This window comes from Podarcis gaigeae, assembly GCF_964106915.1.
Source record: "Podarcis gaigeae genome assembly, chromosome: 1".
NCBI lineage: Eukaryota > Metazoa > Chordata > Lepidosauria > Squamata > Lacertidae > Podarcis > Podarcis gaigeae.
In genome coordinates, this window is record NC_139678.1 from 106,111,849 (window position 1) to 106,126,757 (window position 14,909).

At 39.0% G+C, this 14,909-nt stretch overlaps 1 protein-coding gene and 1 long non-coding RNA gene across 16 annotated transcripts in view; one reads left to right on the forward strand and one right to left on the reverse strand.

Annotated features, from left to right (window-relative positions):
* Nucleotides 1-14,909, forward strand: part of PKP4 (plakophilin 4) — a 96,466-nt gene that overhangs the window by 49,642 nt on the left and 31,915 nt on the right. For 4 of the 15 annotated variants that reach the window (XM_083705172.1, XM_083705181.1, XM_083705183.1 and 1 more), the window contains exons 4-7: nucleotides 6,106-6,140; nucleotides 9,631-9,762; nucleotides 9,866-10,056; nucleotides 11,270-11,828. In XM_083705172.1, the coding sequence (XP_083561298.1) occupies nucleotides 6,106-6,140; nucleotides 9,631-9,762; nucleotides 9,866-10,056; nucleotides 11,270-11,828 (917 nt within the window). The remainder of the gene's footprint in view (nucleotides 1-6,105; nucleotides 6,141-9,630; nucleotides 9,763-9,865; nucleotides 10,057-11,269; nucleotides 11,829-14,909) is intronic. The other 11 variants (XM_083705179.1, XM_083705182.1, XM_083705184.1 and 8 more) reach the window with 3 other exon arrangements.
* Nucleotides 12,227-14,909, reverse strand: part of LOC310834013 — a 224,134-nt gene continuing 221,451 nt past the window's right edge. The window contains exon 2 of the long non-coding RNA XR_014559053.1: nucleotides 12,227-14,454. This is a non-coding gene — a long non-coding RNA (uncharacterized lncRNA). The remainder of the gene's footprint in view (nucleotides 14,455-14,909) is intronic.

Consider the following 14,909-nt stretch of genomic DNA (forward strand, 5'->3'; position numbering starts at 1 on the left):
GTCACTTTGTCCTCAGCGCACGCTATCGTTTCCCTGATCTCAATTCTCCCAGCAACCCAAGGTTTGTAAAGGAGTAGTTAGATTGGTTTTGGAACCAGCTTTCAAGCCTTCCATCTCTGAAACTTCTCCATGTTTCATTGATGGTTGGATTGAAATGAAATGTAATAGCCTATATGCTCATTTACACAAAGACACAATAAATGTTCTTAGCTAATATCAAAAAAGGGTTGTCTCTTAAGCCAAGTGTGCTGGTCACAGATTGAAATATAAAGTCTTGTATGAAAGCTTATACTGTAGGTATTATTATTATTATTATTATTATTACTATTATTATTATTATTATGCTTGCTTTAAAAGAGAAAGAGTACAGTAAAAAGGCCAGCCAGTTCCAGCCAGTGAATACTGGAGAAGTACATCTCTAGAAGTGCAGTTTATTTGGAGCAGTTCACTGAAGCAGAGCTCTTGAAGCAGCCATTTTTAATTACTTCTACTCATTGCCATTCTGTTCACAAACATTTTATGCCACAAGTCAATTTCCTCTGGGATGTAAAAATCCAAATTGTAATGGTCCCCACCAGCTGGAATTAAAAATGTATATCTAAATCTCCTGTAGAGCATTTATGCTTTAGGTAATTTACCCAGTGTTCCTATTAAACTGAAGCATTCAAGCTGGCTGCAACAAACCTAATACTGTGGCATTATGAAGAATTCAGACTGAATAGCTTCCAAAACTAGTGGGGTAGTTTATTTTGTTATTTGTAGCCGATCATTTCTTGTTCCACACCAATAAAAACAGAACATTATTTTGATTTATATTGGAAGTAAAGAACTCCTGCAGTAGGCCAGTGAAGTGTTAAACTCAATAAATTGAGTACTGTATTTGGAAAGTTCCAAAAACTGAATACCTCAGCTGTCTCTGTGTGTATTGGTTGAAAAAGTTCTAGCCAGACATTCAGCATATTAGCTGAATGCTTGGCATACCTGAATGTATACCTTAATGTAGTGGGGTTTGGTCCAGTGAATATACCCATCATCTGAATATCTTCATCCTGCTGAAAAGCATTTTGTTAATGTGTTATGTTATTGGGGAATTACTGTTGTTTGTTTGTTTGTTTGTTACTGTTATTTATTAAATTTGTATACCACCCTTCATCTGAACATGACAGAGTGGTTCACAACACAAAAATACAAAATAAAAACTACAATACAATAAAAAACCAATAACTCTTATGCCCCTAAAAACAGATTTAAAAGGTCATAGACGGTTTAATCAGCCAAAGGCCTGGTTATGGACAAATGTTTTTGCCTGGCGCCTAAAGACATGGGGTAAAAAGGCCAAATCATGAAGGCTTTTTAGACAGTCTAATGCATATCACAATATCTAGATCCTATGCTTCTATAAATCTGCATAAAGAACTTCCCCACACCACAGGGCCTCTATATTGAGCTATGCATCATGGACCAGGGTTGCATAGATTTATTGATTTGAAATGCTTCTAGCCCAGCCTTCACCTACAAAGATTCCAGAGCAGTGTGGCATGGAGTGCTTTTCAACCAGCTTCAGCAGCTACAACCATTTCTGGACAGGAGTAGTGTTGCCACAGTTATCCGCACTCTAGTAACTTCCCAAAGGGGTCACTGTGGGGCTACCCTTGAAGACAACCTGAAAGCTTCAATTAGTGCAAAATGTGGCAGCAGGACATTAAGTGGTATAGTTGGAAGGAATCATAACATCAGTTCCAAAAGATCTACATGGCAGCCCCAAGTGAGTTGGAAGGGTACAGGAGCAGGCAGAAATGACGACATACACAAACTGGTGTTGAATTAAATTAGGGCACAATTTTATTGATCACAGTGCAAAAGGTTTGGCACAGGCATTGGCCATGACTCCATGACTCCACATGATCAGCAGCCAGCACACCTGCTGGTTGATGACTGTAGTTTGACAGCCGGGGTTGACCATTGTTGAGGTTCACCATGGCGTGAACTGCTTGTGGCAGAGCTTATCCAGTCACTGGTGAGAGGCATTGTGGTTTGGTGCCCAAGCATACCTTCCTTTTCACCAGACACATTGAACCATCCAAACGATTCCTGCCCCTCCTTTCCATACAGTGGTACCTCTGGTTATGAACTTAATTCGTTCCGGAGGTCTGTTCTTAACCTGAGGCGCGCTTTCGCTAATGGGGCCTCCCGCTGCTGCCACATGATTTCTGTTCTCATCCTGAGGTAAAGTTCTTAACCCGAGGTACTACTTCCGGGTTAGCGGAGTCTGTAACCTGAAGTGTTTGTAACCCAAGGTGTTTGTAACCCAAGGTACCACTGTATTTCCTTTCTGACTGAGTCATTGTTCCGTGGCTACTGAACATGCTCAACCCTCTCCGGGCTGTTTTGAGATCCCCCCCCCTTAGGGATTTTTGCTGCCCTTTTTTATTTCTATTTCTGCAAACCTTTGCCCTCCCCCGCAGGCTGCAGTGCCTTTCTCTTGGTTGTGAATTGTGCCATTTAGACAGCACTTACCCTTGAACTTTGCAAATAGAGGAAGTGATATTCATTCATACTCCGTCATGTAGTAACAATAAAAATTACTTTCCCTATCAATTCAGCAATCTAGATAACATGTAAGTGAATATTAAGGTAATTTCGAAAAGCAGTGTGTATACATCCTTTGGAAATTCTCTTTTTAATATGTCTATTAAAATATTTTTGCCGATTTTCAGAATTAACTGGTTGTGTCTTTAGTATTAAATGGGTTGTGTTTGACTAAGAAATTTTGTTCATTTTCTAAAGGTTAATGAGGTGTTCTTTATTATATATGCCTTCCCCACTGTCATTCCAGCCCCGAAGCCTGCCATTGTACTATAATCCATCTAAATGTATTTTAGCATACACATCCCATTTGTTTTATACAGTATTCATTAAGTGACTGTTGCATTTATTACATTTTTATATGAATTACATAAGCTGTTTTTTCCAATCTGTGAGTTTTATGGGGCGGAAGAGGAAGAAAGGGGCAGCTGTTAGCCTTCAAAATAGGCTTGTTTTTATCGTCAGGGACAAGCATCTGATGGGCTGCCTAAGCAAACATTACAGCTTTGGTTTTCAGTTTATGGGTCAGGACCTACAAGGGATTGTGTCATGACCTAAGATTGTATCATTCCCCCACATGTTGGTAGAATCCAGCTACATTGGTCACAGTCCAACATGGCCAATGATAAGTTCCCCATCCCTTTTTAAAAGGGTCTTTTTTCAGAGAAGAATGGGAGATGAGGTTAAAGGAGACGTGAAAACAATGGACACATTATTATTATTTTAAATAAAGAGGATCTCATGTTGTAATTGGGGGTGAACTGTGTTCCTGGATTTATATAGCAAATGAGTCAGCAAATGAAATGACCTGGTCCATCTTCCCTTTGCCCCTGTATTTAACATGGCAACCTTTCAGAAATAAATCTTATAGGAACACTTTTTGTGATGCAACTGCTAGAAATTCTGTCACACTGTGCAATGATAGAAGGTCATGCTTTACTCAGTTAACAAGACCCATCTGGAGTGTAGGTGTTGATGGGCTTAGAGCAGAACTACGCAGTTAAAAGAAAAAAAACTTTGAATATTCTCACAGTACAAAATCAAAACTAGCAGTCCCATGCTTGCCTACTATATAGGTAATAAACTGATTATTTTCACTTTAGCTGGGCATAGCTTGGGTTGGCTGGCACTCTTGTCTGATGAAGCGGTTAGTGAATATACCAGCGAATAAATGCTTGCACACCTTCTAATACAAACTATGCCAATCCATGCCTGTTGAGTTGCACAGAGTCTTTTGATGCATCGCTGCCTCCTTATGTGGCAGTCATACTCCATGCACATAATGAGTGAAAAATACTGTTATGACACATGGCAATCAATTTCTGATATCTGGTTGCCTTTCCTTAGTGGTTGGGATACCTGTGGACTTGCTAGTCATAGGGGTAGTAGGAGATGTGCACCTTTCTCCCACCCACCCCCAGTTTATGCTGGAAACATATCACCGTGCATCAAATTTTAAGATACATCTTCTCTTGTGTAAACAAGATGACACTTCAGATATGGCAGTGGTCCTTCTTTCTCACATTCTCCCCCACTCTCATATTTGTGCATATGCCACTTCCCAATTTATTTATAAATGAAGAGCAAGAAAACAGGAAATCTGAGAGGAAGGAGAGGGTGATAAGCCATCAGAGGGACATCTCTGCTGGAAATGTAAGTTTAGCATAGCTTTGGCCCATTCCTTGCGTACCTGAAATCCTTTGGCTGCTCCTTCAGACATCACACATCTTCCTGAATTTGATCTGTAACTATGCAGGGTAATTTGTTCAGCATCAATGGCTGTGTTTGAAAGACAAAAGGCCTCAGTTAATGAGAGTTTTTTTTTTTTTTTTGTTCGTTCGTTTTGGGTGCATGTAATTAAACTACAGATGCCACATTTCAGTTAGCAGCTAGTATTGCAATTGTAATAGCATTCTTATTCAGAAATGCATCTTCTCATGAGATCATTAGATCTCTCAGATATTGGTCCATCAAAAATATTTGAGTAGGGAGTGATGAAGATTCATATCTATGGGTATTATCGATCTGCTGGAGAGGCTGTGACCATTCTTTCTCATTAGTTGCCTTGACAATTCCAGAAATGCCCTGGGTGGAAGTGATAATTTAGACTGAAAGTGCTGAAATGCTGTGCCAAAGAATTCTCCCAGTAAATGTTACCAAGGCATTTATATCAGGCACAGTTAACTTTTATATTGGAGATTTGACTCCTAATCTTAATGCAGTTAACAGACGTGAGCAGAAACTCTCCACATTGCCTTTCATTCTGTTCTTATTAGTGCCTTCCTTGTGGAAAGTTTGGTATTGAATGTATATAAAAGGGGAGCACATTTGTATGAATTTATGCATGAGAAAGCGCGGCACCAAAATATTTTCTTGCACGGACTGTCAGTCTGTAAATAAAGTCAAAATAAATTAAGCGGTTTTCTTTCTAATTTTACTTTGACATGTAAATAGATCTAAACATTTAATGGGATTATTTTCTTCTGTGTATGTTATGTATGTAGTTTGATATATATTGTCATCTGAGCGAAACTGATTTTGAAATTGGATTCTTTAAAAGCATAATTGTAGTAACGAAAGGTTCTAGTATGAAGAGTAAACACATTTACATAAATGAATCATGTTCGTGCAGTGAAAATTTTTATTACATAAATTGTTTTAAATTATTCAGCATGCCAGAGAGAAGGAATACTGCTTTTTAAATAAAAAAATAAAAAAATAGCTGATGAAAACTATGGTTGTAATCTGCCTTAAATTGAAACTGAAAGAACTTTAAATGTACTTAACTTTAGAATGATGGTTTATAATTTATTACTGCATTCCTAACACTGTGTTAATTTCACACAAACAATTAATATAAGTGATACAGCTGATGACACATCAGACCTGTTGTTCTGCACATGTTTGAGTGTGCATCTAGAGCTGTGGGTGAGCAGGTGTCTTCCTTTGCTCCAGTGGAGATTTCTTCACCATATGCACAACAAGGTTCTCATGATTTTGTCATCCGCTGTTCTTAATGGAGAATCCAGTTCAACCAAGGTTGCGTCTTCTACATTTCCCTTGATTACAAAGGATTGCAGGTTTGAGTGACTGGCTGTGTGGAATCAGTTCTGTTTCGTATTATGCACCCATGTGGAGAGGCATCCCCCAAAGCCCTGTAAGGTTCAACATATGCAGGCAATGTAGTGGATAATGTTGGAGATGGAATGGGAGGTCATTGTGGGCCTGTCATACATACATCCAGTCATCTCACTGTGTGTAGGGGGTGTCTCACAATATGACTGAGTGAAAGAGAAGAACTGAATGCAGATATGGGAGGTGCCATTCCCCAGCCACCCTGAAGCACTTATCAGTGAGCATATACCAAGGACGTAGAAGGGAGAAATTGTACTCTGCTGAACTCTAGTGGAAGCCATCCACCAATAGGTTGCTGATTGTGCTATGTGTTTATAAAACAAAAGGGGCGGGGAAAACATTTGAAAGGAATTGAAGATATTGTGTTTCTTTTCTTTTCTATAGCTCTACTGAAAAGTCGTTTCCCTGGAGATCTGCAGGTACAGTTGTCTTGTATGTTTGGTGTACCCTGTACAAATGCTACATATTTCATGAGTTTCCCTTCAAATTTGGCAGTTGTTCCAAAGCAAACTGATCTATGTTGTGCTAAATGCAATATATATATATATATATATATATATATATATATATATTCATATCGGATTTTTTTTAGAATATAAACTACTTTTAAAAATTCAAAACTACCTTTTGCCAAAAATGGTGTTCTTCTGATATATCTTACAGTGACATACTTGCAAGGCTTACTTTTTACAGATTTTCTTGCAGTGTATATTCATTAAAGTGATCACAGTCTATTGTTCCGCTCACAGTTTGCTAACGTGTGGGCCATTTCATGTGACTTCTTATTCTTACAGTTGTATTGTGTAGAGGGGAGAAAAACCCATGCACCCAGTAAACACCATCATCTGTGATGACTGCTTAGGTGTCTGTTTCATTGTTTGTATATAGCATCACAATTTGTAAATGTGAACGCAAGAGTATACGATAGCTTTAGCATTTTTGTTGCTACGTCAGTTAAATTAAATGGTGTTCTTCTTGTATGGTACATCTGCCTACAAACGTTCTATTACTGAACTATCATTCTAAGTATAATTATAATGCAGTGATGTTCAAACTGTATTCCTAGAAAATCAGTAATGGAAGATAAGCTACATGAAAAGCATTGTGCCAATATTGAATATTCTACAATGTGTTTCATATTCATGGTTTCATAGCGCACTCTTAGCTTGTGGGGCTAAGAGCATAATTGGTAGCACTCAACAACTTAGTGCAGTGTTTCCCAACCTTGGGCCTCCAGCTGTTTTTGGACTACAACTCCCATCATCCCTAGCTAGCAAGACCAGTGGTCAGGGATGATGGGAATTGTAGTTCAAAAACAGCTGGAGGCCCAAGGTTGGGAAACACTGACTTAGTGTGTGCAACAGAATGTGCCCCAGAATCCTGTGAAACATGCAGGAGTTCCTTTGTAGCCACACTAGTGCAGAAATGATACCTTGTGGGGTAGGATGCTTAAAAGCCACAGTTGTAACATTATAGATCAGTAGCCTGGGCTACCTTATTGTCTTACTCTGTTTCTGATATTTTTTTACTTCTGATGTTTTTCATTTGTCCCTTAATACTTCTTGTTCATTTTTCTTACATTTAATTGGTTTTCCTTGCACTTTTATTATTTCTGTTTTTAGCCACCTTAAACTGCACAAAGAAATGTAGGATATAAGTGTTTTTGATAAATAAAAACAAGTGTTGTAATAAAACTCTTTGCTAGTATGTGGAAAGGATTTATCTGGCTTCACCAAAACCCTTATACAGTACAATGTTTTCCAGCTAAACAAAATTGTGGTTACTGTAGCACACCTAAGACTTCTGATTGTTTTTCTCCCTTTAAAATAGTCATGTCCTATGACAAATACCGTAGTTGTTGAAAGACACTTCACAAAGGGTTTTCTATGCAGTGTGGGGGACTGCTGACCTAAAAAACACAAGTGGAAAGTTTACTTAGAATGGGTCTTTAAAATTAGTTATATGGTACTTTTATTTGGCAGGCACATTTTGAGCTAATTCACAGGGTGAGCATGCTTTATTTTAAAATGTATTAAATTAAAATGCTCTTCCTTCATGGATCTAAATGTTATTGGCTCTTCCTCCTTAGTAGCTGGACTTATTAGGTCAAAACTATAATGCTAGTGCACATCTTCAGGATTATTTGACATTGACGTACAACTGAGATGTCCCTAACTTTGCATTCTCCATTCATTGTAAGGAATATTTGCTGGCTATCTTGCCCCCTTTTCATGTTTTTAAACTCCAAAACTAATTAAAATTAGTTGCACCAAGCTGTGCAATTATGGGAACTCTCTAGCAACAACAAAGAAGCCCACCCCAAAACTCTAATCCACTTTAACTCCATTCTCATTCATTTTCATGGCTCCCTGGTGCAGAAGTCTTCAAATGCCTTTCATGTAAGAGACCTGGAAGGCTTCCAGTTCTTGGTTTCTTCCTCCAGCCCTGATAAATTACCTTCAGAATTAGGCTTTTAAGGAACTGAAAGGTTATTATTTCTTTAGTTCAGAGATAGGCAGGAAGCATGTTGGAATCTGTTGGAAGATCACGGTTATTTGCAGTAGGCCAGCAAGAACTTCTGCCTCCCAGTTGTATGCATATATGTATTCACCTCGTTTAATAATCACAACAACCTTGTATGGCAGGTTAGGTTGAGAGACCGTGACTGGCCCAAGGTTGCCCAGTGAATATTTGAACCATAAGTGGAAGTTTGAGGATCTTGTCCTTCTTGCCAAGCTGCAGATTTAATATTAAATTTCTGGGTCGCAGCTGCCCCATCTCAGATTCCCTAAATCATCCATCAATTGTGAATAAAGTGAAGAGAAGCTCTCATGTGAAGATGTAGCAAGTAGGAAGGATTTCTCAGTGGTTTCATGTTCCTCAGTCGTGGCAGAATTTTGTTTAAAAGAACTGCGCAAATTCTGTTTTGAAAAGGCCTGACTTGAAAAGGCAATACACCCTGAAACCCTTTAAGTAAATTACAGCTGTACCTTGGATCTCAAACGACTTGGTTCCCAAACAAATCAGCTCCCAAACGATTGAAACCCAGAAGTGAGTGTTCTGGTTTTCGAACAATTTTCAGAAGCCAAAAATCTGGCGCAGCTTCCGCGACTTCTGTCTGGCTGCAGAATGCTCCTGCAGCTAATCGGAAGCTGCGCCTTGGTTTTCAACTGGTTCCAGGAGTCGAACGCACTCCCGGAATGCATTCTGTTCGAGAACCAAGGTACCACTGTAAAAGAAATTAGGGGCTATATAGCCTTGTGCATCAGCTTTGCCTACAGGATGTCTCAGATTCGATCTCCAGCATCTCCATGCAGGGCTGGGAGAAACCTCTGCCTAAAATTCTGGAGAGCTGGTGTTTCATCAGGGAAGACAGTACTAAACTAGATGGACCAATTGTCTGAGTCCTTATAGGGAAGCTTCCTATGTTCCTAAGTTACTGGATGGGATTTGGCAGCAAGATAAGCTAATTCATATAGGAATCAGTTCCTGAATGTAAATTTGATTCCTTCTGGTATATTTTCAATCATGCTTTGTCTTTCAAGCCATAGATTTCTTTTTTTTTTTTTTAAAAAGTATATTTGTTTTATGCTTAAAGTTCAAGAATGAATATCACAGCTGACAATATGTTCTTCAGTTAACAGCTTCAGAATTTTCCTTCTTTGGAAGTGTGTACTGTTGAGCTTTCAAAACTGACAAGAAAACACCACCTCCACAAATGGTCTTTTCTTTTATGTCTTTCTCAGAATTGAATGTTCATATACAAAGCTATTGCTCTTGCACAATTGTCTAAAATTGCTCTGCAGATGGTATGTAGAATAGAACTGAGCAGAAATGGTGAAGCTGTACCAGGTTGCAGATGCGCATAGATGTAGATATTATTATTGACTAACAAAACTCTGCTTTCAGATTTGCCAAACACAGGTGTAAATAAACTCAGAGCATCTGAGAGTGTTCATATTGCTTCTTATCATGTTGGAACAGAGCCAGAACAAGGGAATCTCTACTCCCCAGAGCAAACATCGCTCCATGAAAGTGAGGGTCTGTTATATACATTTTAAATAAACCGAGATTTATCAATCTGGTTTTGTTTTTATTCATAACCGTGTAATAACTTCACGTTTGTTGTGCTTTTTATCTTTAGGATCAGTGGGTAACTCTAGGAGTTCGACACAAATGAATTCTTATTCCGACAGTGGATACCAGGAAGTAAGCAGTTTTCACAACAGCCAGAACCTGATAAAGGGAGAGAACAGACAGCAACATTCCTTTATCGGAGCAAATAATAACCATTTGGTGAGAAGCTCAAGGGCTGAAGGACAGGCTTTGGTTCAGGTACATGTAACTCCAAAAATATATTCAAGAAAAGCTGATGAAATAAATAAATATACTAATATAGATATGGTGTAAAAGTAATATAAATATGAATGTAATACCCAATACAATAATTTACTTACCTTGATAAATCATTTGTATTCTACATCTTCAACCACAGCAGTCCTCTGACTGGCTTAAAATTATATAAGAATAAATAAAACACTATTTATTTCATTTCGTTTCATTTCTATATCACCTTTATCTTCCAAGGATCTCATCAAAACAGTGGGAGAGGGGAGTAAAAGAAAACACCAATTAAAAGCAAACAGCGCTTCCATAAATGGCATAAGACAATATAACACTAAATAATGGCGCAAAGCTTCAAGGTCATACTTCCCTTCTAAACATTTGTGGTTGAGGGATGGGTCGCCAGCATTTAGTTCCACTTTCCAGGAATCCTTGGTTGCCATTACATGTCATTACTGGTTCATACGCCAGGATTTTTAGAAAGGTGAACTAAATGCTCGCAACATTCTCTCAGTTACACAGGAGGAGAGAATGGGAGGGCATGGAAGCCCAAGACTTTGTTCAGCCTAATTCCAGCTTTTGTAGAATGACATTGGGCTGTGCAGTGTTAATGGTAACTTATTTATTAGGCTTATTAATAAAAATGAAAAGGGCAAAGACTAAATGGAGAAAATAGTTCTATAGGATTTTGGTGACACATTTGCTGTAAAAAAAAAAGGAAAAGGAAAGTGGAACATTAAGATTAAAGCTACATCTATACTACAACATTTAAGCGCAATCCAAAGGATGTTACTCTTTTGGCCCCTCTCAGGGAACTCTGGAAATTAATAGTTTCACTTGGCTGCGGATGCCAAAGAGGATTCTCGTTGTTCTTTAAGAATGCATCCTTGACAGAAGTTACAATAGATAAACTTAATTTAAAACATTTTAGGCTTAATCCAGCAAACATTAAGCATTTTAAGTCCCGCTGATTTCAGTGCAGAGACTGAGAAGTGCAATTCTGTGCATATCTGTTCAACGAGTCTTACTCCCAGATAATGAATTGAAACCTTTAAAACATGAGCTTAACTCCCCGTTTTAAAACAAAAGGGACTGAACTCTAGTGCAAATGCGTCCGCAAAGGAATTTCCAAGTGAAAATGTTGATCTTTTACACTGGCTGATGGCTTTGTGCACCAAAATGATACGTGGTTCCTTTTGAACAGGCATCCTCAAACATAGCTGCCAACCGAGCCATGAGACGCGTAAGTTCTGTTCCATCGAGGGCCCAGTCTCCCTCATATGTGACCACCGCAGGCATTTCTCCTTCAAGGGGATCACTCAGAACTTCTTTAGGGAGTGGCTATGGCTCGCCATCCGTTACTGAGTCGCGATCTCTTAATTCTAATGTGTTTTCATCTACAACATTGCCTGTACAACGAGCAGCATCTCCGTTTACCACACAGAGGCCAGCTTCGCCTATCGCAGTGCGCAGAGTTGGCTCGGTAACGTCCAGGCAGTCGACCAACCCCAATGGAGGAACTCCCCAGTACCAGCCTGCTGTCAGAGTTGGGTCACCTCTTACGCTCAATGACACACAGACAAGAGTGGCCTCTCCACCCCAAACCCAAGTTGGATCTTCATCGCCAAAACGTTCTGGGATGACCGCCGTTCCACAACATCTGGGGACCACGTTACAACGGACACTTCATGATATTGAGCAATATGCACAGCAGTACGATATATATGAAAAAATGGTCCCACCCCGTCCAGATAGCCTTACAGGTTAGTAAAAAGGTAAAGACACAACTTAAAACTTTGCACGAACCTGTAAATACAATGAATTGCACTGTTGGCAAGAGGAGCTGTAATATGCCATTACTGATGCTTGAAATGCTGTTATAGGCACAGTGCCTGCACACGAGGAATCTGCACAGGACCAACAACACAATGCAGGATTTTATGACTGCATTTTAAACCAGGATATTTTTTCAAAGGGTAGGAATCGGATGTTAGGTGTCGCTGAAAAGCTTATTGATTTCACTGAAAGGAAGACTGAAGTTGCTGCTTTGAATGTGTTTGTAGTTCCACAGACTTGTTTCAGTAGATATTTTTGGAATTAATCGCTTCATTTCTCATCACAAAGGATGAAATGTTATACTGTGGAGGCTTAGCAGTTTTATTTTATTTTTAATTTGTTTCTGTTGAAAGATTTTCATGGATAAACAAACGAACCTATAGGGTCTCTGTTTTCAATTCATAGAGTCCTTTCTACAGGTCAGCTACATTTGGTGTGAAACGCTGCTGTCATAGGCATTTTGAGGTAGTGGGGGAGAGTGAAGTGTGGAGAGGGGGGAAGAAAGAAGGGGGGATAATGATCTTTCATTCTTTTGCATAGTGTATGTGCAGAGTTTTGTGTCAGCGTCAGGTGGGTAGGTTCTTTGTTTGCTTTTGCTGGCAATGCGAGAGGTTGGAGAACCCAGAATAAGGTTGGTTGCATTCAGCTGATTGCCGTGAGCTTGGTTTGTGTGTGAGAGGGGGAGGGACATTCTTCAGATGAAAACAATGAGCTTCAGTTATTCCGTATTTTCTACACACAGTTTTTAAATGCACAGAAAAAATATACTTAATGCCTTAATAAAATGATTGCTTATGGGCACAAGTGCTCTACTGTATACACGATAATTTCAGCTGCCTGCAAGATCTTCATTTGGATGGAGGGATCCACTTCATCCCCATAGGTGTGGGGCACATTCGGCCACTCCACCCAGATGACTGATGTAGACAGGATGTACAAGTCCATTATGCGTATCTGAGCACATGCAGATCGTTGGGTGGGGATTTAAGAAGTATTCACCACTTTGTTTAGCCTGCAGGGGTCTAAACATGCACAACTTGCATTAGATTGTGACCTGTAAATAATAAGTACAAATAAAATGCCACCATGGATTGCCATTCTTTCATTTTAAAATTTGTTCCCAGGTGCATATGAATGAATTTAAGCTACCTCTATTCAACTTGGAGACAAACAGTGCCATGAATATCCCTGTCAAAATTGTTCTTGCATTTGAAAAAAGCAGGTATCAGGCCTGAAATATATGAAAACTACCTATACTGTTGATATGCACTGCATAATTAACTGCAATTTATGTGTTCCTGACTCCCTCTGTGCAATACTTGAAGGGATTTGTATTTCCTTATTACTTCTGGGCACACAAGCAATGAATCATTAAACAGTCTGGAGGCAGACCTCAGTATAGGTATCAGGTTTTCATATATCACGTAATCTGTGACTGACCACATATAATATGGAAAAAAATAGGAAGCAAGCAAGAGAAACACATTTTGTTTAAAGACAGGAAGTGCAAGCAACGACTGCTTGCTTGAAATTTAGTTCTCACTTTTGTCAAATGTAGCTAGTGCATTTCAAAATATGAAAAAATACCTCATGCATTGTGCCAATGATTTTGAAGTAGAACAATGCTGCCTGTATATTACTCATATAGCAAAGTCCTAATGCCCTGATTAAAAGTGCCTTAACAGCAAATATTTAGATGCCAATCTACTTGAAAGGGTGCTGAAAGCCTTGACTTAATATGTTTAAGAATGCTGTGCCAAGCAGCTAAATATGATTGACTTTTTAAAAAAGTATTTTGATATCACAGTCCTGAATCATAGTGAAGATGTAGTAGTATAAATTTTCAAGCCTTTCAAAACACAAAGCCTTTAAAATTATTCATAGAATGATTTTGCTAGATTCCATTTCTTAAATACTGTTAATCTTCATACGATATCCATAACCTCAGTGGTTGCCACTGTAGTCCTAAACCCTTGCACCAGCGTAATGACTTGTGAATCTGGCATATGGTGTTTTTATGACATTGCACTGGTGTTGAAATCAGTCCAGACAAAACCAGGAGCAAGCAAGCAAGCAAGCAAGCAAGCAAGCAAGCAAGCAAGAAAGAAAGAAAGAAAGAAAGAAAGAAAGAAAAAATAATTGTATTACTTAATAGGACCAACAGATGGAAGGCTGAAGGTTTAACAACACATCTGAACCAGTTGTTACCACATTAAGATTCAGCAAAGAACAAATATTGACATTTGCAGATATCATGGCTAGTAGCTCAATCAGGTTGTCTTCTCAAACATTGCCTTAGTGTTTTTTTTTTAAAAAAAACCCTCTTTCATCTGTCTATACAGTGGTACCTTGGGTTAAGTACTTAATTCGTTCCGGAGGTCCGTCTTAACCTGAAACTGTTCTTAACCTGAAGCACCACTTTAGCTAATGGGGCTTCTTGCTGCTGCCCCCGCGCCACCGGAACACGATTTCTGTTCTCATCCTGAAGCAAAGTTCTTAACCTGAAGCACTATTTCTGGGTTAGCGGAGTCTGTAACCTGAAGCGTATGTAACCTGAAGCGTATGTAACCTGAGGTATCACTGTACAGTGGTACATCTGGTTATGAACTTAATTCGTTCCGGAGGTCCATACTTAACCTGAAACCATTCTTAACCTGAGGTACCATTTTAGCTAATGGGGCCTCCTGCTGCCACCGCACCACCAGCGTGCGATTTCTGTTCTCATCCTGAGATAAAGTTCTTAACCCAAGGTACTACTTCCGGGTTAGCAGAGTCTGTAACCCGGAAGTGTTTGCAACCTGAGGTACCACTGTATAGCAGATTTAACTAGAATAGATTCTTCGCTATAATGACTGTTGTGATTTTTAAGAGCCAATGCAGCTTTGTATTTTATAATAGAAAGAATGAAATCCTTAAAAATAGGTTTTGCATAGCCTCAGACCAGATGGACAGCAAATCAGGTTCTTATGTCATAGGGTTGATATGTTGTACAGTTGCTGATATTTCGT